Source organism: Talpa europaea, assembly GCF_964194135.1.
Source record: "Talpa europaea genome assembly, chromosome: 8".
NCBI classification, from domain to species: Eukaryota; Metazoa; Chordata; class Mammalia; order Eulipotyphla; family Talpidae; genus Talpa; species Talpa europaea.
The window spans coordinates 83,310,861-83,334,573 of record NC_140075.1 but is presented as its reverse complement, the minus strand read 5'-3'; the positions used below and the strand labels follow the sequence as shown (position 1 = coordinate 83,334,573).

The 23,713-nt window shown below is 33.4% G+C and overlaps 1 protein-coding gene across 1 annotated transcript in view; it reads left to right on the top strand.

The window, feature by feature from the left end:
* Positions 1-22,614, top strand: part of TXNDC16 (thioredoxin domain containing 16) — a gene marked incomplete at its 3' end in the record, with an annotated part of 58,440 nt that extends 35,826 nt beyond the window's left edge. The window contains exons 10-19 of the mRNA XM_084240036.1: positions 682-805; positions 3,110-3,253; positions 3,826-3,885; positions 7,837-8,005; positions 8,636-8,772; positions 14,621-14,705; positions 15,523-15,661; positions 17,795-17,955; positions 20,368-20,558; positions 22,349-22,614. Of these exons, the coding sequence (XP_084096162.1) occupies positions 682-805; positions 3,110-3,253; positions 3,826-3,885; positions 7,837-8,005; positions 8,636-8,772; positions 14,621-14,705; positions 15,523-15,661; positions 17,795-17,955; positions 20,368-20,558; positions 22,349-22,614 (1,476 nt within the window). The remainder of the gene's footprint in view (positions 1-681; positions 806-3,109; positions 3,254-3,825; positions 3,886-7,836; positions 8,006-8,635; positions 8,773-14,620; positions 14,706-15,522; positions 15,662-17,794; positions 17,956-20,367; positions 20,559-22,348) is intronic.
* Between the last annotated feature and the right edge of the window lie 1,099 nt (positions 22,615-23,713).

Here is a 23,713-nt window from a genome sequence, read left to right as displayed (position 1 = left end):
ATTATGCTTTGGCAAGACTGAAAAATTGCTTGCTTTGAATACAGTATTAAAAATGTAAAACTATGTGATATCAAATAACAAACAGTTCTTTTATGGCTTTAATGTATAGTTATCATCAGGGGTAACTTACTAAAATAATCTAGTTACCCCAAATTTCATTTTCTTAAAATATGATAATTGGGCATTAGTGAAAGGAAATTTAATGAAATAATCTCAAGAGAATAAATTTGGTATTAAAACACCTGGGGTGAAGGCAGAGATAATACTTTTATGTTTATAGACAGACATTTACCATTCCGGTGGAATTATTTCAGATAAAGTTATTTTGAATATTTCTGTGGAATATCAAATAATTTTGACTGGTCCTGTTTGTAATAAATTTATATGTATTTCCATTTTATATTGAGGCAGGACTTGTTATATGTGAAATGCTTCAGACTTAAGCATTATGCAATTGTGACAAGAAACAAGTGAGACTATCTTTTTTATCTTTTTTTCACTAATGCCCACTATCCTTATATATAGTGTGGTTTTGATGCTTTTTATAGTGATTCTGGAATTAATTTCCTTTTTTTGCTATTTAACTTTAAAACTGTAAAGCTTAGTTTTATTTTTGCATCAAACAAGTAAAACATGTTAAAATGGTTTGTTAAATTTTAGTCATGTTTTTCAAAACTCCAGGGAATGCCAGTGGAATTTTTGGTGTTACATGATGTTGATTTAATAATATCCCGTGTGGAAAACAATATACATACTGAGGAAATACAAGAAGATGACGATGATGACATGGAAGATCCAGATATGGGTAATACATTTTGTGACACTTACCCCTCCCCCCATTCCTTCCCAGCCTCCATAAGGTCAGTGAAATGTCAATGACTTATCATAAAATATATTCTTACTCAAGACTGTGAAGAAGTTGGAGAAAATGGATTATTTTTATTTTTAACCAGATGTTATTGATTTACCATTCATTTACAAAACTATATGATTCCAAGAGTAGAATTTCATACTTCTATACCTGTGTGTGCTTCACTCTCCACTGCCAAGGTCCCCGTGTCATCACTATCAAAATAACCCCTTCTACCCATTGATCTCACCCCCCAATCTCTTCCTCTGTGATAATCACAACATTTTTTAGTGTCATGAAATGCGGTGTTTATTTTTTTTAATGATTTATTTATTTATGCATACAAGAACTGGGGTACAGGCCAGAGATACAGGGGGGTAAGAGGATTCACCAGAGACAGAGTGGGGAACAGAACAGGCAGATTGACTGAAGTACACTGCTGAGGAGAGCAGTGGGCGAGACAGGAGAGGTCTGCTGCGCCATGTGGGTAGCTCCCTGGCCAGGGATCGAACTCTTGCTGCAGTGGCTGTGGAGAGCTTCATAGGTTGCGTCGTAACCCCTTGCGCCACCATGGAGGCCCGAAATGCAGTGTTTAAAATTACCTTAAAATTAATATAGTGTAACTGTTATGCTTCGCAGATATGAACAGCCAGAGAATTGTGGTGCTGAAGTATAGAATCTAACATTTTTCTGTGTGGGAGTAGAAACTGTATGGAAAATAATACTTTAGTTCTCTAAATATTGTCTTCCTCACTCCCTTTCCGTTTTTCATGCTGTCTTAGAGAATTAAGAATTTACTATAAAGTAGACAGACTAATAGAATGAATTCCCCGTTAACTATTAGCTGGTGTCCCAAAACCACCATCAGCCTATGGATAATCCTATTACATTTATTCCATCCCTTATCATTTTGTAACAAATCTCAATCATAATTTTATCCATAAATATTTCCCTGTGTGTTTCAGGGTTACAGGGATCTCCTTTTAAAATTATCATATTAACTGCATTTATAAAATGAAAATAATTTTTAATATCACCTATGTAGTCAACATGGGCAATTCTATTTGCATCATGTTCTTTCAGTGTCTTTGTGTATGCAGTTCTATTTGCTATATATGCTTCTATTGCTTCTCTTTATAGCCTCCCTAAATTTTATTTTTCTTTTAATATTCGGCTAGTGTCAACTCCTCTAGGAAACTGTGTCTCTAATCAAGTTAGATGCTACTCTGTGTCACCATATAATTTTTATAAAAGGAATATTTACAAATTCAAAATATGTTTTTTACCATGTACATAGATGATGGATGGATAGGTGGAGGGGTGGGTGGTTAGGTCTGTTTACCTATCTGTGTTAATGAAATTTTTTAATGTAAAGATAATTGACAATATTATATTAGTTTCAGGTGTATAACCTAATGATTTGAGATTTGTATATATTGCAGTTTTTGAGTTTTTAATATATTCAAAATCTAACTGTGACTCAATGCATTTAAAATGAAATCCAGAATAAATTTTTGACTGTTATGTCCTCTTATGATCTAGCCACTGCATAGCGTAGAGTTTTTTCATGCCATTTATTCCTTCAGCCCATCTTGTTTTAGTCAAATTCTTTCCTTCAGTACCTAGTATATGCTGAGGCCATTTATATCTCTGAGCCTTGGCGTGTGTTATTCTATTTGCCTGAAAAATATCTTTTCTTGACTATCTGGTAGATTTTGAATCTTCCAGTTAAAATTTTCCTGTTAGAAACTCACTGTATCTTTACATTTTTAAAAATAAACTGATTACATTTTATAATTATATATTTATTCAGTGATCAGTTATTGACTGAATATCCTATAGCTTTATGTGGTTTGGTGTAGTATCTTCTTTGTTTTTACTTTGCCTATTGACTATAACAGTGTTTGTCATAGTGGAAGTTAAATTAGTACTGTCAAATATGATAGGACCATTTTGGATAATGAGTTGCTAAATCTATTAGAACAGAAAAATCAGTATTCATATTACTTACATACATGTTTAAGTAATTGCTATAGAACTGATTAAAATTTCAGTTTCTGGGTCAGGAAGCACCTCAATGTTATTTAAGATAAGAAACCAGAAAACTGGAAAGTTTTCTAAATATTGTGCATTTTAAGTATTTAGGTAGTATGAATTCAAAGTTTTTAAGTGCCAAATATTCATATGCTTGTCTGGGAGAACTTAAATATTTTTAGTCATATGTTTGTATTTACACTCTTTCCTTTACAGACATTCTAGATATTCAGGATGATGAGGTGGAAGAAACTGTTTACAGAGATAGGAAGACACAGTTATCTTTGGAACTTACAGTGGAACTAACAGAAGAGACATTTAATACGACAGTAATGACTTCTGACAGTATAGTGCTTTTCTATGCTGGCTGTGAGTATGAGCCCTAACAGGCGATTATACTACATATTTGACACTTGAAGTAGACACATTTTATTTTTGCATCCTGTATATTTCATGCTGTAAATGGCATTGCTCTTATATGTCCCAGGTAGAAAGTATATATTGAAACATTTACTTATTTAGCTGATTTGGGGGCTATAAAACTGATTATGTATATCTGACTTACAAATTGTAGGTTAATGATTATGGCAGATGTTTAGCTTATTTATTTAGAAATATTATTTTGATTAAAGCTAATGCTTTTAATATATTAATAGTTCTTATAGTTTTCATATATTGCTTATATCTTCAAATAATAGCCTTTCAGTTATATTTCTTGCAGTATTAATGCAGAAAATTAGTTGCATTTGGAACCCTCTTAAATGTTTGAATAATATTGAATACTAGATTTATTTATTATCTATTAAGTAATAACATTTATTAAGATTTATTTATTAAGTAATAACAACTTTGGGAACCTCCACAAATCTGTTATTTAAAACTTTAGACACTTTGGAGATATGCATGTTACAATATATGTTGAATTTTTTATTTTAATATAGGGCAAGCAGTATCCATGGCATTTCTGCAATCCTATATTGATGTGGCAATTAAATTGAAAGGTATTGTACGGCGGTAGGCATGCTTATTTTCTTGCTTTAAGTCGTAACTATTTGTAAAACTGCTATGCTAAAAAACTAAATATGCTGAATATAAAGCTTCAGATAGTTATTTTTTTGTCTCCAAGTTTAACTTAATGAACCATGAGTTTCAAAATATCCAGAAGGATTTACTCTGATTGTCTTTATGGAACTTTTCTATCTTTAAGAGAATGTAGAGAGCACATTAAGGACTTGTAGCTACAAGTTAATCCAATATGATAAATATTATTAAATAAGTACTAAATATTGTAAAATAAAAATGTGATAGGTAAGACCTATTCTCACCCAGGCTGATGAAAAGTCAAGATCCCAGTGCTCTTGACTCTATGTACTTAACTCTTCATGGTCTAGAATATTTCTTATTAGCGAGGATCTTTTCATTTTAGTTGTCTCATGAAACTTGATTTAGTTGTAGGCAAGTAATTCAAGGAATGGACTGTAAATCAAAATGTCCATACCCCCAAATGAACAAAGCAATAGAGAGAAGTAAGGTCGCCTGTTAGTAAGAGAAATAATGTGTGTATAATGTGTGTCTAATGTTTTATAAACATTTGAATAAGACAGGACGTATTGTTTGTGTTAGATATGGTTTCCTCCTAGTTTGTTTTCCTTATAAATAGATGCTATTATGGCTAAATAGGTTTATTCTGGCTTACTCTGGGAATATATCTGCTGCCATTTGTTTTTTGGGACACTAGTTTACAGGTTCTTTCATTATTGAGTGCACCCTCTATCTAGCTTACTGGACTTGGTGCTTTGCCTTACATTACAGAATATGTTTTTTAATAATTGTTGACTAAATGAATAAGCTAATATAGCAGAGTTTCACAAATTTTGTTTTATTTAGTGGAAAACATGTACTGGTATATGAGTTATATGTTGGAGACTTTTATGAATTCAGAAAATTGATTCTAGGAAATCAACCCTAAATGTAACATGTAATAAAATCAGAGATTTAAAAGACAGGTTTTGAACTATTTCTCCTCCATTCAATTCCCAACCACATTTGATCTAACTTTTGATTATTTCATTACCCAAATAAAGTGATGATTAAGGGTTATCCCAACTTTTGAAAAAAGCAAATCCTCCTATTCTCTTTCAGATTCTCCTTTATAGTTGCAGTCTATGGGCATATTTAAATTTCTTTTAAGTTCTCCATTCTTATTTGCATGTAATCAGAAGAAAGTAAAAGGCAGGTGAAAATAAAAACCATAATGAAATAGTAATTGGATAATGCAGCTAAATGATAGAATAGGTTTCTCCCAACCCATTCGGCTAGATACCAAATGAAAATGGAAAAAGATTCTTTTACTTTTTTCTCTTTTAATGACCAAATAAAGTAGACTACCTGATCATCAATGCAATGACTGATTTGTATATGGATGTAGAAAAATCAGATAAACAGCCCAGGACTTGGTTTTCTTTTTCAACTAGTGTGTTCTTTATGAATAACAATCTTTTACTAGTTAAATCTTAGATAATGAAATATTTTGAAAGTACAAGGGGCTCAATGTAGAAATGCATTGAAAAGCTACCTACAGTGTCTTATGTCTGAATTGAAACCTAAACTACAACTTTGTGAATTAGGAAAACTGTTGTAATACTATAGATATTTAGTCCTAAACCTTTCATACTTTTGGGGAAAAGCCACTTTACATCTTTTAGTTCAAGACGATGAAGACTTTTATTTTCAGTCACAAGGTGGCAGCAAATATCAAGATTTTTTTTTATATACTTAGGTAGTTTAAGAGAATTTTTTTTTCCCCTTTAAATTCAAAATCCCATTAGAAAGCACTGTGTTGATGAAGTATATGGAATGTAAGACAAATTCAAATGATTAAAGAGTAAAACTGTTTTACAGGACAGAAAATAAAATATTAAACTGATAACTTCTGTTAAATTTTAGTGACATGTTTGAGTATTTTTTTTTTTTTCAGTTTAAAGATAACATCAAAGATTTCTACTTGGACTGCAGGGACAAAAGAATCATAAAATTTTTTTTTGCAGTGATCACCTGTTATAGGAGTTTACCAAAGGGAAAGAACTACATTTGTAATTACACTATATTCCATACTTGGGTGGTAATATAATATGGTACACTGTATGAACAAGCATCATTGGCTATTTATTGACTAACCGATTAAACTAAAGGATACGAGAACCTGGTCGTGAAGTCACTTAGCACATCTGATGATAGAAAGGATAAAGATTTCTCTTTGTGAAGTACTCAATATTCAGGTACTGATAGACCTTAGTGTAAAAATTGACAATTTGTTCATTAAGGAATATGAGGGTACTTTCCACAAGTTTTTTCTGGGTACATTATGGACCTGACATTGTCCTAGGCAGTAAATACACAATGGCAAATAAGATAGAATACACCAACCTGTATTATCCAAAAGATTGCTAACACTAAATATGAAGTCATAAATTATTGTATCTACAAAAGTTTAAAATATGTAAGTGAATTTTCAATATTAAAAACTTATTGATAAATACTAAAATATTGCATTTCATAATTTTAATCCTAAGATTTGGTTACATCCTAAATTAGGATATATTCTAAATTGTTAAACAAAGATTCCTTCCTTGATCTAATATGTTATAAAAGTTTCCTTTTGTTAGGATTTATTCCTTTCAGTGGCTGACTTATATGTTGCTTGTTTTATTTAGATTTTGACTCTTTCTATCCAATGAAATGATATTTTGGAGAACTTTACATAGTCTGTTATAGAACAAGTAGAAGTTTTCTGTGGGAATCCACTCTATTTTCCTAAGCTGAGAGGAAATTACATTATATAGACAGGATGGGTACCCAGAGCCCTAAATGAGTTTCAAGTGTGTCATTTATTCACCTGCATAAGGTGTATCATGTGCACAGACTGCTCCAGATGGTGGAAAATCAATGATGAGGAAAACAGACACAGTTCCTACTCTCCAGGAGTAGATAGAGAGAGCCATTAATCACATAACCACACCGATGTGTACATAATTACATAATGAGATAAGGGAGGAAACAGTTCTCTAAGAGCATAGAAACCTGATGAGGATGAGGGTGTTAGAGAAGTCTTCCATGAAGTTGTCACATATGCAGAGATCTGAAGGGATGAGAAAGGCCACACTCAGGTGGGGGTGGGCTGGAAACAAAACGTATTTGAGTTTTGAGAAGTTATCTCTAACGTCATTGTAGAAACATACTGAATTCTAGCTAGCTATCTCTGGCTTCAGTGTAGAAACATTGAAATCAGGGAGATGAATTAGGAGCCTCTTGTAGTTATCCAGAAGAAATGATGGTTAGTAAAGAGAAATGGACAGATGAAGAGATAACTAAATATTAGATGGTATTGTTGAAAGGATATGTACACTGATTTTATTAGACATGGAAGGCTTAGGAATGGGGAGGCATGAAACATAATACTTTATTTTTTGAGTTCTACAGGAATAGCAGTATTCACCAATATATACAGGAAGGAAACAATAGTTGGTTTTAGATACTGAGAGGAAATTGAGAAACAGTATGGATACATGGGTCTAGAACTTTACAGAGGACTCTGGGAAAAAAATTTAGATTGTTAATGGTTATTTAGATTATCTAGGAAGAGAGTGTAGAGCAAGAAGACAAGCCATCTTAAGCTAAACCTTGAACTTCCAGTTGTACTGGCAAAGAGGCTGCAAAAGGGATCAAACAAGAGCTGGTAGTGAGGTGGGAAAGAAGTAGGGAAAGGTATTGCAAAAAATCAAGGTATGTCAGCAGGTGTGTTTTACATTGTTAAGAAGTTAAAATAAGACATTTGAAAAAAATTATGTTGTTAAGAAGTTAAAATGGGGTTATAAAAATAAAAATATTAATGATTCTCAACAACTGAGTTTTCTTCACTAACATTTATAAAAGTGCATTTTCCTTTTATTTAGGCCAATCCACTGTGCTGCTTACTAGAGTAAACTGTGCAGATTGGTCTGATGTATGTACTAAGCAAAATGTTACTGAATTTCCTGTTGTAAAGATATACAAGGAAGGCAAGAAACCAATATCTTACGCTGGTATGTTAGGAACTGAAGAACTCCTAAAATTTATCCACCTGTAAGTATTCACCTACATCTTAAATGTTTAAATTATTTAGGTCTATAAAAGCCTAATTCCCATACTTTGTTGACACACATTGAATAGATGAAAGCAGATACTATAAATGAGATCAAAGGATAAATAACAATAAGGAGAACCTATCTACATTCCATCAGTTTAGGGGCAATAGATATTTTGTCTAATGAGGGTGATTTTTTTGTTTAGAATAGTTAGTAATTGGGCCTCCCTCGTGGCCCAGGGGTTAAAGATAATGCTATCAAGCTATCAATAGCTACTGCAGCAGGAGTTGTATCCCCCACTGGCCAGGGAGCAACCCACAAGGTGCAGCAGACCTCTCCTGTCTCATCCTCCGCTTCCTTCAGCAGTATATTTCAGTACATCTGCCTGTTCTGCTCCCTGCTTTCTCTGGTGAAACTTCTCACCCCCTGCACCTCTGGCTTGCATCCCAGTTCTTGTATGCGTAAATAAATAAATCTTTAAAAATAAAAAAGAATAGTATGTAATTGTCTTCATTTCTCCAGATATTTATCCAGTGGAAGTAGTGATTGCTAAATTCAATGTTGTTTTTTTATAAGCTGAAGAGTTTCTTTCAAAATTAATTTTGATTGTAGTTGTATATTCATTTAGTAACAGGATTTCATGCCCAGTGACCATAACATCTGTCCAAGAAGCAGAAGAATATTTAAGTGGGAAATTATATAAAGACCTGATCTCCTATTCTAGTGTGTCAGTACTGGGATTATTTAGTCCAACCATGACAACAGGTAAGTAGAGCTGACCTTTTAAATTACACAATAGATACTTAAAATTTTGTTTACTGCTTTTTAAAATAATATTTTAAATAAAGATAACTTACACGGAATTTTGAAAATACAAAGACATTTGAAAAAAATTAAAACTATCCTCTAATTATTTAGAGTTGTTAAATGTTGATGCAATTCCTTCCCTCTTTTTCTGTGTACTATTTATTGCATATTTATAAACATTTAATGTAATTGGGTTACTTCTAGGTTAATGTCTTGCTATTTTTATTTAATATTATATCGGTGCAGTTTATTCCAGGTGATTATGTCTTCAAAAATCATCTCTCTATAATATTTGATATAATGAATAAGCCATAATTTAGCTGTTTACCAATAAACAATATTTACGTTGTTTCCTTTTTCCTTTTTCCCAGTGTGCTACTAAAAATAATTTTATTTATGAATCTTTGTGCAGTAGAGCTAATAGACTTCTTGTGGGACAATAAATTTGTCTTCTATAAACTTTATGTTATATGCATTACTTTTAAAATGGAGTTTTATTCTTTGTCTAATGAATTATTATGAGAGTTTTTATATACTTGATTATTATGCTTTTGTCATTTTGTTCAAATCATTTCCCCCTATTTCATTGCTTGCTTTTTAACTTTGTTTAATAATAATTTTATGTGTAGCAGTTTAAAACTTGTTTTCAAATCTATTGAGTTTGAGAGTTCTTCCATTGCTTTTAGCTAATAGAAAATCTCTATCAGCCTTAATATTCACCTATATTTTCATTTCACTTTCATTTATAATATTGTCCTACTCTAATATATATTTTCTTCTTGCTTTGAATATAACTTAATCTTTTTTCAAATGTGGTAAAACCTATAATAAAATTTACCATCTTAATCATTTTAAAGCATATAGTAAACTAATATTATGTATATTTACATTGTTGTCTAAATAATCTCCAGAACTTTTTCAGGAAAAACTGAATCATTGTACCTATTAGCCAACTACTCTGCATTCCTGTAGCCCCTGGCAACTGCCTCTGGGTACCTCATAAAAGTGGAATCACACAGTATGTCTTTTTGTGATTAGTCTATTTTACTTAGTATAATGTCCGCAAGGTTCATCCATTTCTAGCATGTCTTAGGATTTCCCTCATTATTAAGGATGAATATCTATACTACATTTTATTTATCCATTCTTCTGTAGATGGACACTGGATTATTTCTACCTCTTCTTGGCTACTGTAAATAATGTTGCACTGAACATAGATGTACATAGATCTCTTTGGGACCCTGCTTTCAATTCATGTGGATATATACCCAGAAGCAGAATTGCTGGGTCATATGGAAATTTTATTTTTAACTTTCTGAGGAATCTCTCCTTGTTTTCCATGGTGGTTGTATCATTTTACATTCTCACCAATAATGTGCAAAGGTTCTGATTTCTCCACATCCTCACCAACACTTGTTATTTTCTGTTTTTTCATTTTAGCAGTTTTTAATGAAAGTTGTATATGAGATTACTTTACTCCTGTATCTCCTCAATTGTTTCTTCCTCGCATTAGCCCTCTTTCTTTCCTATGTGGCAAGATTTGGCTTTGTGTTCTAGGATCCTTTTATGGTCTTTGTCTGGTGATAGCTACCAGTCTTTCAATTTTTCTGTAGTTTCAAAATTAAATTTATGGTACCAGCGAAAGAATATGCTGGGGTGAGTACCCACATCAACGGATGTGCCATTCACTTTCTCCCTTAATATTTTCTTAGACTCCTACTCTTTATATTTTTTTCTTGCTTCATGGGAATGTCTTTCACATATTTCACCCTTAAATGGAAGTTACAATAGGTTTATTTTTTTTTCCTGACCTATAATATTGGTGAAAATATTTTTCTCTTGCTGTTGTTTATGGATGGCCTCTTCATTAGGTAACAAAATCCTCAGTGTTTTTTATCACATGCTGGCTCTTACCTAGCACAGATTCTTACCCAGTGAGCCATCGTGATCCCTTCTTGTTTTTCTCTTATTTAAGATGAATTTCAAATTGAGAGAAATATTTTAAGAATTTTGGTATAGGAAGAGGTTCCCATGTCCAGTGATACATTTGTGATTATTTGCGTTAGAGTGGATAATATTAAATACTAATTAACTTTTCTACAAATTTAAGTCTAGTAATTTGCCCTCTCTACCTGGTGTTAAACATATTTTAAAATAAAAGTGAAAAGAGCTTACTGGAAAGAAATACTGAGAATATTAATGTGTATACTATGGCTTACCTTCTTAGACAAAATCCCTGGAGAACATAGCCTTTTATTTTGCGGTCTTTATGAAAAATCATGCGGTGAACGAGCCTGTGCTTTACTTCTCTGTTTCTAATGTTTTTACTCTTACTGTTGACCTTGCCTTTTATCTACTTCACATGCTGATGCCCAGAAATTTTCATTTGTTATTTACACTAGGCATGTTTCAAAAAATAATTAGTCTTCAGATAATAAAAAGCACAAATACAATAAAATCATTTAAACAAATATAAAAATCAAGCAATAAAAGAGTAGGGAATAATTATGTAGAATATCTAGAAAACAAATATTGATAATAAAACTTCATAAGTAATCTGATAGCAGTTAGAAACAGTGGTGAAAATTTTACGTTTTATCATATTTTTAAATGATAAATAAATGGCAACTTAGAAGTTAGGATGCTGACTCACCCATAAACAAGACTTCTCCCTGATTGTAAGTGCTGAGAGAAATTTTTCATACTGTTTTATATAGGAGATCAACGTAAGGAACAGTGTACTGATCATATTTCTGTACAAATGAAGATAAAATTTGCATGTAACTATCTCTACTGAAGTCAAAAGCATAATGTTTAATTATATTTAGGTGGTTTTAGTGATTCAGAATGATAGCATCTGGATATGATATTTTTATTAATTAATTCAATTAATTATTCCCAGCCTTTCCAGTCAGCTATTACAAGGTTGTCTTTATTCTTGTTTGTTTGTTTTATTTTTTGGAGACATTCACTTGATAGTTCCTGGTCTTTCAGTGTCCACTGAATGAGAAAATGTATAACAATGAAAGGCTATTATGAATTTATTAACATATCTGTGTATGTTTATGTGTCACTCAAAAAAGCCAGCTGCTCTTAACATCTGTTGAGCACTTATTTTATGTCAGATATTGATTTTTTATTCATATAGATTTTAATATCTGAAGACTAATATGATGTGATTTCTATGAGGGCAGAAATGTCTCTTTATTATCTGTCCACTGGTGTATCAGCTGGATACCTGTACTGGAAAGCTACTATTTTTTTTCTTTTGTAATTAATAAATACCTGTGATGAGATAATTTAAAACTCTATAAATAGGGCCTCCCCGGTGGCGCAGCGGTTGAGCGCTGGGTTGCGAAGCTGCCCGCAGCCTCTGCAGCGCCGGTTCAATCCCCGGCTGCTCCCCGGCCACCAGAGGAGGGTCCCACATGGTGCGCAGACCTCTCCTGCCACCCGCTGCTCCCCTCAGCAGTGTACTTCAGTCCTTCTGCCTGCTCTGCTCCCCGCTCTGACTCTGGTGAATTCTCTCACCCTTCCGCGCTTCTGACTGTACCCAGTGCTTGCATAAAATAAATAAAAATAAATCTTTAAAAAACAAAACAAAAAAAAACTCTATAAATAATCTATTTTTCATTGTATTTTTGTATTCCATTTGTAGAATCCATTGCTTGAAAAAACTATTATTGTGATATCTGCCAGGTGGAAATTTTCTAACTTCATTATTCCTTTTACATTATTAGTTGTAATAATACTTATATACTATACTTATACTATTCTTATACTACTCTAAGAAAGAGCTTTCCCTTTCATTTGTTTATCAGTATGGATACCTGAATATTATTTTATTCAATAGGTGATCAGTTACTATCATTAGTTTGCTCCAGTTGTCTCAGTATGGGTTGGTAGACACCCCTTCATTCTGACTCCTATGCCTGTCTGACATATCTCCATGATTCTCTGAATATGTCCTTTTGGCATGAGATCTTCCTATCCCTATTCCTAGAATCATCTGTTTTTCCAAAGAGCCAGGAACCTTTCTGTGGGATATTGAATTTAGAAACAAAGATCTAAGATTGGATCTAAGATTGCTTTTAAAATTGGATTCTACTTTGGAGTAGTCTTAATTCTTTACTCTTTCTGCTGACAGAGCTTAAAAATAGATGTAGAGTTTAAAAGTAGATTTTAAAAGTATGTATAAATAAGACTATTAATAAAATGTGATAGTGGAAAAAAACAGTAATGTTAAGTGAATGTATTTATTGTCTGCAATTAAAATATGTTTATGGATAAACAAAATATTGTAGATCACCATTAATATTACACCCCAAATATACTTACAGTGGCTTAAAAAACTTTATTAGATAATTGAATATTTCCTTATGTCTGGAGTTGCCATATATTCTGATTGATAGCAATTTTCACCAAAAAGGAGAAGAATATACCTGGTTTTAAATGTTCAGGGAAAAATTTACATTCTGATTTATTGGAAATGGGTATGCATCTGAGGTCTATAGCCTTAAAAATATTCTTGAGTAGAGAGGCTTCTTCTGTGTGAAGAGATTGTGTGGCAATACTAGTGTAATATTCTGCTGTTGCTTAAAAAACAAAGGTAAGCAGAAACAGATTCTGTTATATAATTGCTGTAGATAATCAGTTATTGATCAGAATTTAGAAATGGAAGTATAGGCACTGAGTCATTTTTGTAAATTTTTTCTACTTTGGTGTAGCATTGGCTAAGGAAAATATTTTGATGGGTTAATAGTTTCTCATTAAAATCAATGTAAATGAGCTGCCGATTGCCCTTTCCTGCATACTTGGTTTTTAATTTTGTGAAAAGTATGCATCCTTTTAAGAGAAAATGATCTTGTGGTTACCTGATGTTGAAGTGTTAATTTTCACACCATGAATACATGCTTACTGCTAAGATATGGATCTTTGGGGTTCAACATGCACAGATTACAAGGTGCTTTATGAATCAATTCTTCCATCATCATCTTTCTGTTTCTGTTTGAATTCTGTGAGCTGAGCTACTCTTTGGCCTTCACTTGATAAGGATATATCATTTATATAAATACACCTCTGCGCTCTCTCATTATTATTCTACAACTATTTAACTCAAACTTGCTTTTTGTGTTGTAAGATGGTTACTAGTATTATCCAGAATTTGTTATTATTTATGAAAATGTGTGCAGAAATCTACAGAAACAATAATTTTAATTTTGAATATGTGTAACAGAACAAATGAAGGAAGACTAACATACAAAAACATCCTAGTTCAAAACTAACAGAAACACATTATATAAGATTCTGGAAGTAAAAACAAAAACAAGACACAAAACCCTCACAAAGCATTGTTAGAAGGCTAGATTTCCAGTCTTCTATTTTTTTCTATATATATCGGCACTTTAAAATTTTGTGGGTATGGTGTGTATATTATGACACATACCTGCTTCTCTGTCCTGAATGCATATAGGTCAGCTGTCTCCAATTCCTCTGCCTTACAGTAAATTAAAAAGCAATAAATATTTATTCAGTAAATCTCTATGATTAGAGTGCTATAAATCTTACAAATTACGTTTAGAGTATATTTGTTTTGGGAACCATAGTTGCATTGTATCAATTTACGCTTCTGTGGTAATCAACTGTCATAAAAAGAACACAGATTTATTTCAAACCACTAAGTTATGTAAAGTCTGCACTTGAATACTTATTTTTGTAATTAATAAAGCACTTCCATTGATAGACCTGCTCTTCTGTTGAATAGCACACATAATTTTGAAAATTTCTGGGTTTTGCCTTTTTATAGCAAAAGAAGATTTCACTGAAGCAGGAACCTACCTAAAAGGATGTGTTATCACTGGACTTTATTCTAAAGAAGATGTTCTGATACTGTAAGTTTATTGGTCTTCTAACTTTAGAGAGGAAAAGGTTTGCAAAATAGTACTCTGTCTTTACACAATTGAAAAAGATAGGGCAGCAATATAACTTTTAATTTATCACTGTGAGTCCTGGTTTCCTCATCTGTAAAATGGGGGTGATAGTTTCTTCTTTTTTTAATTGTTGCATAGAATTGGGGTGTAGGCTGAGGTGCGGGGGGGTGAGAGGATTCACCAGAGAGAGAGTGGGGAGCAGAACAGGTGGATTTACTGAAATACACTGCTGAGGGGAGCAGCCAGTGAGACAAGAAAGATGTACTGTGCCAGGGGATAGAACTCATGCTGTAGAGGTGAGAGTGCTGAGATTTAACCCCTAGGCCACCAGGGAGACCTGATAGTGGCTTCTTAATAGAACTGTCCTGAGGATTCAACAAAGACTTAAAGTGCCTATGTTAGTACTTTGTAGGCTTCTAAATGTAATAAATGCCCATCTCCTTGCTCAGCAGTATGGTAGAACTGTCCAAAATGTTGGTGAACCATTCAGTCAGTGTGTTTCAAATCCTATTTGGACATTTACTTGATGAGTAAATTATGCAGATAAAAAAATTCTGCCTAGATTATCTTTTGCTTTCTTTTAATCTGCGTTTGTCAAGGCTCCTGAACTTCCTCAGAGAGCCTCACATAGAAGATTGTTTGTCTGAAATTCATTTTTTACTTAGTAGGAACATTTCCCATTTGTCTGCCTCCCACTATAATCTTCTGCCTTAATTGTTTATATTTTTGATGACTTCTATATTCTAGTTGAGAATTTTAATACTACATTTCTTCACAGGTCAAATAAATACTCTGCGCCTCTACCAGCCCTCCTGCTTGCCAGGCACAAAGAAGACAAAATAGAGAGCATTCCGTTAGTTAACACCCACGTTCAGGACATAGTTCAAATAATAACAAATGCATTCCTGGAAACATTTGTGAGTATACTTGATAATTAGTGTGTTGTTTGAAGTGAGAAAATCTAGATCAGTTAAAGATAATATAATAAATGATTTTCCGGCTTTTGTTGACACAATGGATACATGATATTCTATAAACTGATGATTCAGTGGTTTTTATTTCACTCTAATTTATGGTTCACTCATTTATGCATACAGCTTCTTTAGTCTACTGCCAAAAGTTTACATGTCTTTGGGTTATTTTTATTGTGGAGAATAGTGTGGCTGGTGGCCAGTTGAACTACTTAATCTAGGCTGAAACTTGGTATAAAGCATCTGGATTCCAGAGATTCAGTGTGCCTGGCTTCACATCCTTGCTCACTTCCCTACTCACTGCACCTTAATTTCTGTGTGCTCCAGTTTCCAATTGCATAAAATGTAGGTGGTGGTAGCATCTGCCTTAGCATTACTGTGAAAACCCAATGAAGTAGGTGTATAGTGTATACAGAGCTTTGTGTATTCTGTTGTTGGCCCCTGGCATACTTCATTCTCCATTCTCCAGATGTTGCATATGCCTTAACACCATCGCCTGTCCTCACAATGATCCCTCTATCTGGAAGCCCTGCTCTAGGACACACCTCAAGTCTATCAAAAGCTTATTCTTTATCCCTGGGCCAACTGAATTATCACTTCCTAAAATCATCCATGAACTTCCTACGTTGTTTTTTAGCTTGTTAAATTTTGACCCAATAGGTTTCCATGTTTTTTTTCCCCATGTTTCCATGTTCCATACTTGATTTTTTTTCTAAAATCATAGCAATTTGTATACCTGTCTTCTGTAAAGCATGAACTTTTGAAAGGCATGGAAAATATTGGTTTTTTTTTTTTTGATTCAGTATGACGTGGGTCTAGTTTCACTCTCTTCTCTGTGTTGCTGTGCGACTTTAGCAAGTTTGCTCCTCTGTGTTGCTTTCCTCATCTGTCAGTTTAGGATTATTTATCTGATAAAGGATGATTTAATTGAACTTATAGGTATATCCAGAAGATAAACCAATAGAGATGAAAGTAAAAATAGAAAATGGTTGACGATTTAAATATCTTAAGTCATTGCTATATTTTGCCCACAATATATTAGCAGCGTTTGTTGCTCTTTCCAGTTCACGTTAACAGCCTAGACAAATTGTCTTCTACAAATGAAAAATGATTATTCTCCCTTAATAAAAATGGTAAAAGGTTAAGATACCTTATTTATTGTTAAATTCTTTCTTTCAGTTATTTTGAAACCAAAAGAAATGAGGTAGGTTTTTGATTTGTTTTAATTATTTTTGGTAAAAAGTCCATGATATTGAAAAGTAAAATTTAATTGTAAGTAAGCATAGGTATTAAAAGATTTAAAGAGCTCAGCTTACCTTTATAAAAAAGATTTTATTGAAGTACCATTGGTTTACATCATTGTTAGCATTTTGGAAGTGTAGGATTTCCCTCTTCAGGCATAGTCACCTTGGCATAGCATACCCACCAGCAAAGCACCCGCAGTCCCCCACCAGTCTGTTGTGCTCACTCCCAAACCTGTTCCTTGTCCCTTCCCTACCCATCCTCCTTTGGATGCCTCAGTTCTATGCTCAGCTTTTTTTTTTTTTTTTTTTTTTAAATAGAGGCATGTTTTTCTTTATTTGTTTGCTTGTTTGTTTTTGTTTTGTTTATACATGCACTGGGTACAGTCAGAGGCTCGGGAGGGTGAGAGAATTCACCAGAGCCAGAGCGGGGAGCAGAGCAGGCAGAAGGACCGAAGTACACTGCTGAGGGGAGCAGCGGGCGGCAGGAGAGGTCTGCGCACCATGTGGGACCCTCCTCCGGTGGCCGGGGAGCAGCCGGGGATTGAACCGGCGCCGCAGAGGCCGCGGGCAGCTTCGCAACCCAGCGCTCTACCGCTGCGCCACCGGGGAGGCCCCTATGCTCAGCTTTTAAGGGCTGACTTTAAAGTTTGTTCTTTGACTCTGTTTGGTTTTTCTATATTTCATATGTCAGCGACCCAGCAGTATTTAACTTTCTCCTCCTGGCTGATTTCCCTGTGCATAATCCCTTCTAGCTCTATGCATGTTGCTGCAAATGACATGGATTTCATGTGTTTTCTGTATGTTGGCTAATATGGCACAGTCTTTTCTTTTACAGCCAGAAATCACTGTGGAAAATCTTCCCTCATATTTAAGACTTCAGAAACCATTACTTATTTTGTTCAGTGATGGTAACATAAATCCTCAATATGAAAAAACAATATTGAAGCTGGTAAAAGATGAGCACTTGGATTCACTTACCCCTTGTTGGTTAAATCTGTAAGTATATTTTTATTTTTTATTATGTTAAAGGTAAATAAAGCATAATTATTGTGACATTTTCACCAATGAAACTCTCTAAATCTATCATGGGGTTAATATTATGGAACCAATGTGTATTTCCATACATATATTTTAGTAACTAAGTTCCCTCAGATGGTCCAATATAATCTTGTTTTAGATTTAATTCTATGATAAAATTCTTTTTTTTTGGCCAGGTGGTATTTTTTCCCCTTTCTTTATTGATGTATTATTGACAAGTAGAGTTATGAAGTATTTAAAGTGTGGTAGTGATGATTTGCTATATATACATTGTTAAAGGATTTCTACCACCAAGTTAATTAGCCTATCCATCACCATACATATACATATACACATACACATATACGTCACCACACATATACATATATACCATACATATACATTTGTGTGTATATATATATTCATATACATTTGGAGAACATTTAAGGACTATTTTCTTAGCAAATTTCAGTTATACAAAAAAGTATTATTAACTGTGGTCACCATATTATATATTAGATCCTCAGACCTTATTTATCTTACAGCTAAAAGTTTGTGCTCTTTAACTAACCTCTTCCTATTTCTCTTACCTCCTGGCCCCTGGTAATCAATTTTCTGCTGTTTCTACGAAGTTGACCTTTTTTTAGATTCCCCATATAAATGATATTGTGCAGTTTTTGTCTTCTCTGTCTGACTTATTTTACTTTGCATAATGCCCTCAAGGCCCATCCATGTTGTCAAAATGGCAATAGTTCTTTTTCTCTCATGACTCAGTAGTATTTCACTATACAGGAATTCCATATCTTCTTTAACTACTCATTTGTTGACACATACTTAGGTTGTTTCCATATCTTGCTTGTCAGTGTGCAGCATTGAACATGCGGGTGCAGATCTCTTCAATATTCTGTTTTTATTTCCTTTGGCTAAGTATCCAGAACTGGGAATACTGGGTTATATGGAACATCTAATTTTAATATTTTTTAAAAGATTTATTTATTTATTTATTTATATAAGCACTGGGTATAGTCAGAAGTACGGGAGGGTGAGAGAATTCACAGGGTCATAGGGGAGAGCAGAGCAGGCCGACTGACGAAGTACACTGCTGAGGGGAGCAGCGGGCAGCAGAAAGGTCTGTGCGCCACGTGGGACCCTCACCCTGTGGCCAGGGATTGAACTGGCGCTGCAGAGGCTGCGGGCAGCTTCGCAACCCAGTGCTCAACTGCTGTGCCACCGGGGGAGGCCCTAATTTTAATATTTTGAGGAACTTTCATACAGGGGCTGGACCATCCTACATTCTCAGCACTATCACACTCACAGTCATTTTTTCCACATCCTCTCCAGTGCTTGTTGCTTCTTATCTTTTTTGATAGCCATTCTCACAGGTCTGGGATGATCTTGAATGTGGTTTTGATTTCTATTTCACCAATAAGTGATGTTGAATCAATTGTTGTCCATTTGTATGTTTTCTTTGGGAAAATGTTTGTTTGGTTCCTCTACCCATTTTTTAAAAAAGATTTATTTATTTTTACATATAAGAGCTGGGGTACAGGCCAGAGATACAGGGGGTGAGAGGGTTCACCAGAGAGAGTGGGGAACAGAACAGGTAGATTGACTGAAATCCACTGCTGAGGGAAGCAGCGGGCGAGTCAGAAGAGGTCTGCTGTACCATGTGGGTTGCTTCCTGGCCAGCTGGGGATTGAACTTGTGCTGCAGAGGCTACAGATTGCTTCATAATGCGGTCCTTAACCCATTGTACCACCAGGGAGGCCCCTCCTCTGCCCATTTTTTAATTGGATCTTTTTGGTTGTTGCTATTGAGTTGTCTGAGTTACTTATATCACTTGGAAATTAACCCTTTATCATATGTTTTTCAAATATAATTTTCTCCCATTCAATAGGTTATCTTTTTATTTTCTTGAAAGCTATCTGTGTTGTGCAGAAACTTTTAGTTTGCTTATGGTCCCATTTGTTTATTGATTTTTTATTGTCTCTTCTTTTGGGCTTATACATTTTTCTAAGTAATAATTGTTTTTGATTATAAAAGTAATTGATGTCCAAAGAAAAACTTTTGACAAATACAGTATAGTAACTTTGGAAGAAATCTATTTCTTATATCAAATCTAAATTGATAACTCTTTGAATTGTGCCTGTTTTTTCATTAAAACTGGTACTGTCATTTTTTCTACTAGGAGAAATACAGGGCTCCTGCAAAAAAAATCATTTTTGAATTTGATTATCAATAACTTACTTATAAACCTCTTGGTTTTACGGACGTCTTTTCATAAAATAAACATTGATGTGATACTATATTTAAAGTTTAATGTTCTGCAAACTATTGTTTTCATAATTTTGTTATAGAAATATTAACATTTTCAATGGTTTCCTTTTACAGCAAGAATACTCCTGTGGGGAGAGGAATCTTACAAGTGTATTTTGACACCCTGCCTCCCCTTCCTCTTCTTGTTGTTGTGAATTTGCATTCAGGTGGACAAGTATTTGCATTTCCTTCAGACCAGGCTATAACAGAACAAAATCTTTTATTGTGGCTTAAAAAATTAGAAGCAGGACTAGAAAGTCATATCAGTAAGTTTTTCTCTTTTATATCAATATAATACACACAATTCTGTGTTTTTTTTTTTTAATCTATAGAAAGGATCAGAATTTTTCTGCTGACTTTCCTGAGAGATTGGATGTCTTCCATTGTGATTTTGTTAATAATATCTTTGCCAACTCACCTAATAAGGGGTTTCCATTTTTCTTTGTGTCACTGATCCTATTTTTTAAGTTATTCCTGTAACATGTATAGCTAAAAAGAAGCAAACTTAGTTATAATATGCACTTCACTTTGGTCAAGTTCTCTGACCTTTCTCTTGATTTTCTCTTCTATAAAATTGGGGTTAATAATTATACTTTACTCATGGGATTGTAAAAATTAAATGAATAATGCCTGGTGTAAACCCTCAAAAAATGTTAACTATTGTCATTACTAACTTGATAATAATGTTATTAACCTTATCTGATAAAAGTAGAGTTTTATTTGCAATTGAAAATAAGACCTTAGTAGGGTTCCTTAAGCAAATAATTAGTAGAACTAGAATGTTCAGTTTTAGGCATTTGGAATTGTCTCAAACTGTGAACCACCAGGTTGCAGTTACATGAAGAAATAAATATTGCTAAGTATTTGCTATGCTTTAAATTTGGTCTTTTCTTAAAGATGCTTTAATATCCCTAATTTAAGATGTTTTTTCTGTATATTACAAACTACAATTATTCTTATCTATTCATTATATTCAAAAAGATGTTTTATCCATTTGTCCTTTTGCATTTGCAACACTATGATTTTTAAACATCAATTATAGGTACAACTTAAATTTAATAGATTGATATCATCACCTATGTACTACGATTTCATAATTGAGTATAGATACACTACATATGTATTTAGGTGGATTTTTGTTTGAGCTTTAATCCACGCTAGGAAATTGGAGTTTAAATGAATTTACTAAACTTTTAAAGAAATTTATTTGATTTATGAAGATGCTGGAGTTTGTACTTTATGAGCTTTTTAAAAAAAAGTTACTTAGCACTTTTCCTTACCTAGCTTATTTCTCAAAATTGTATTTTAAACAAGCAACTGAATTCTCAAATTGTTTTGTGTAGTCTGTTTGCCACATGGAGAAAAGTTAGCTCATTTATCCTATGTATATGTTATCAGCTTAAATCCAATTTCTCTTCCTGTGACCACTATTTTAAAATGTTAGGATTCACTGTCATGTAGCCACCTAAGAAATTATCCAATCACTGATTATGGTACGGTTGATTCTATAGCAACTTATTCCTTGTCTATAGTTACTTTTACAACATGACTCTTATTTTCACAAACTATTTGCAAAGGCTGTTAATCAAAAGTAGAAAATACTTTAAGTATGAGAAAGTACTTGTCTAAATAATAAATATATTCTATTTTTTTTTCTGGAGTGATTCATAAAAAACAGTTATAGTTCTTGAAGTAAAGACACAGGGATAAGGAGGAAAGCAGATGTTTTCATTTCAACTTGTAACTCTCTGTGTGTAATGTCATATACATATTACTATTTCTTCAAACCTCAGCAAGTGTTAATTAGCCATGAGATTCTGAACTTTTTGTTCTCCTATTAATACTTGACTTTTTAATCTTTTAAATGTAATACAAAAAATAAAAATGGCTAATAATGACAAATGTATTAAGTTTCTTAGAGAATGACTGTAAAATAATCTAGTTTTGCTTTGATAAGTGAAACTGATAGCTTACAAATATACTTTTCTTTCTAGTATATTCATGTGATGATCTTATATCTCTTCATCTTTAACCCTTGATTGCATCTTCCTTCCAGAAATTTTGCCTGCTCAGGAATGGAAACCACCTCTCCCTGCATATGATTTTTTAAGTATGATGGAGACTGCATCTCAGCATCCTATGAGGAAAGCTCCTGAGTGTGTGAAAGAAACTGATGCGCAGGAGAATGGTAATGGACAGCATGAAGACAAATCAACAACCATAAAAGAGCCCTTGGAAACATTGAGAATAAAGCATTGGAATAGAAATAATTGGTTTAAAGAAGCAGAAAAAACATTTAGACGTGATAATAAAGAATTATAGTGCTCAAAAATGAGCTAATTTCATAAGGTTGTCAAAAGCCTTCCAAAATCGTTTTGGCTTATTTGGTAGACTTTTTATCTCATTTGAAAAAATATGAAATTATTTCAAGTTTATAGACCAGTGCTGTCCAATAGAAATATAATGTGGACCACATATGTAATTTAGAATTTTATAGTAGCCACATTAAAAACTAAAGAGGAGCAAGTAAAATTACTTGGAATAATATATTTTATATCAAATCTTCAAAATCCAGCCCAAATTGTACTTAATTGAAGCATTTCACTTCAGAAGTGGGTGTATTTTAAGTGCCAATAGCCACATGTGGCTAATAACTACTGTTTTGGATAGCTCATCTTGACACAAAAGCTGGTATAATTAACTTGGTTCTAGCCATGGTGTATTTTGAACTAAAATACCAATGTAATTCAAATCACAGCTGACTTCTCAATAGACTCCTTCAGCTGGTAATTGATTTGTTTTGTTGTAGTCATGATGTTTCTGGTTTCTTAACCAGGGAGCAGTTATGCCCTTTATCCCTACCAGGGGACATTTGACTTATGTCAAGACACATTTTTGATTGTTGTGACTAGGGGTGCTACTAGGGTGCTGTTAGCATCTAGCGGGTAGAGGCCAGGGATGCTGCCAAACACCCTACAGTGCATTGAGCAGCCCCCACAACAAAGAACTTACCCTGCCTGAATGTCAGCAGTGCCAAGGTTTTGAATAACTGCTAAACTAACCTGTGTGACAGAGTGTATGCCCTGAATTTTCTGGTTCTACTTAGTTATCATATTTGAAAAACTCATGGATATTAAAGATAAATATTAGGTGGCCTTATACTGATTATTATCTGGATACCTTTTCTTAAACATTTGATTTTATAATATTTTTAAAAAGTAATGAGACAACTCTAAAAAGGACTCAGTGAGATATATATGCATATATGTCACTAATATGTGTTCTATTATATGCAGTGGAACATATAATAGGATACAGTATATATTCTATTACACATATTGCAAATGGTTCTCATATATATAAAATACTCATATATATAGTTAAGAGAATCTTAAAATGTGTTCTTATTTCTCCAAGTTAT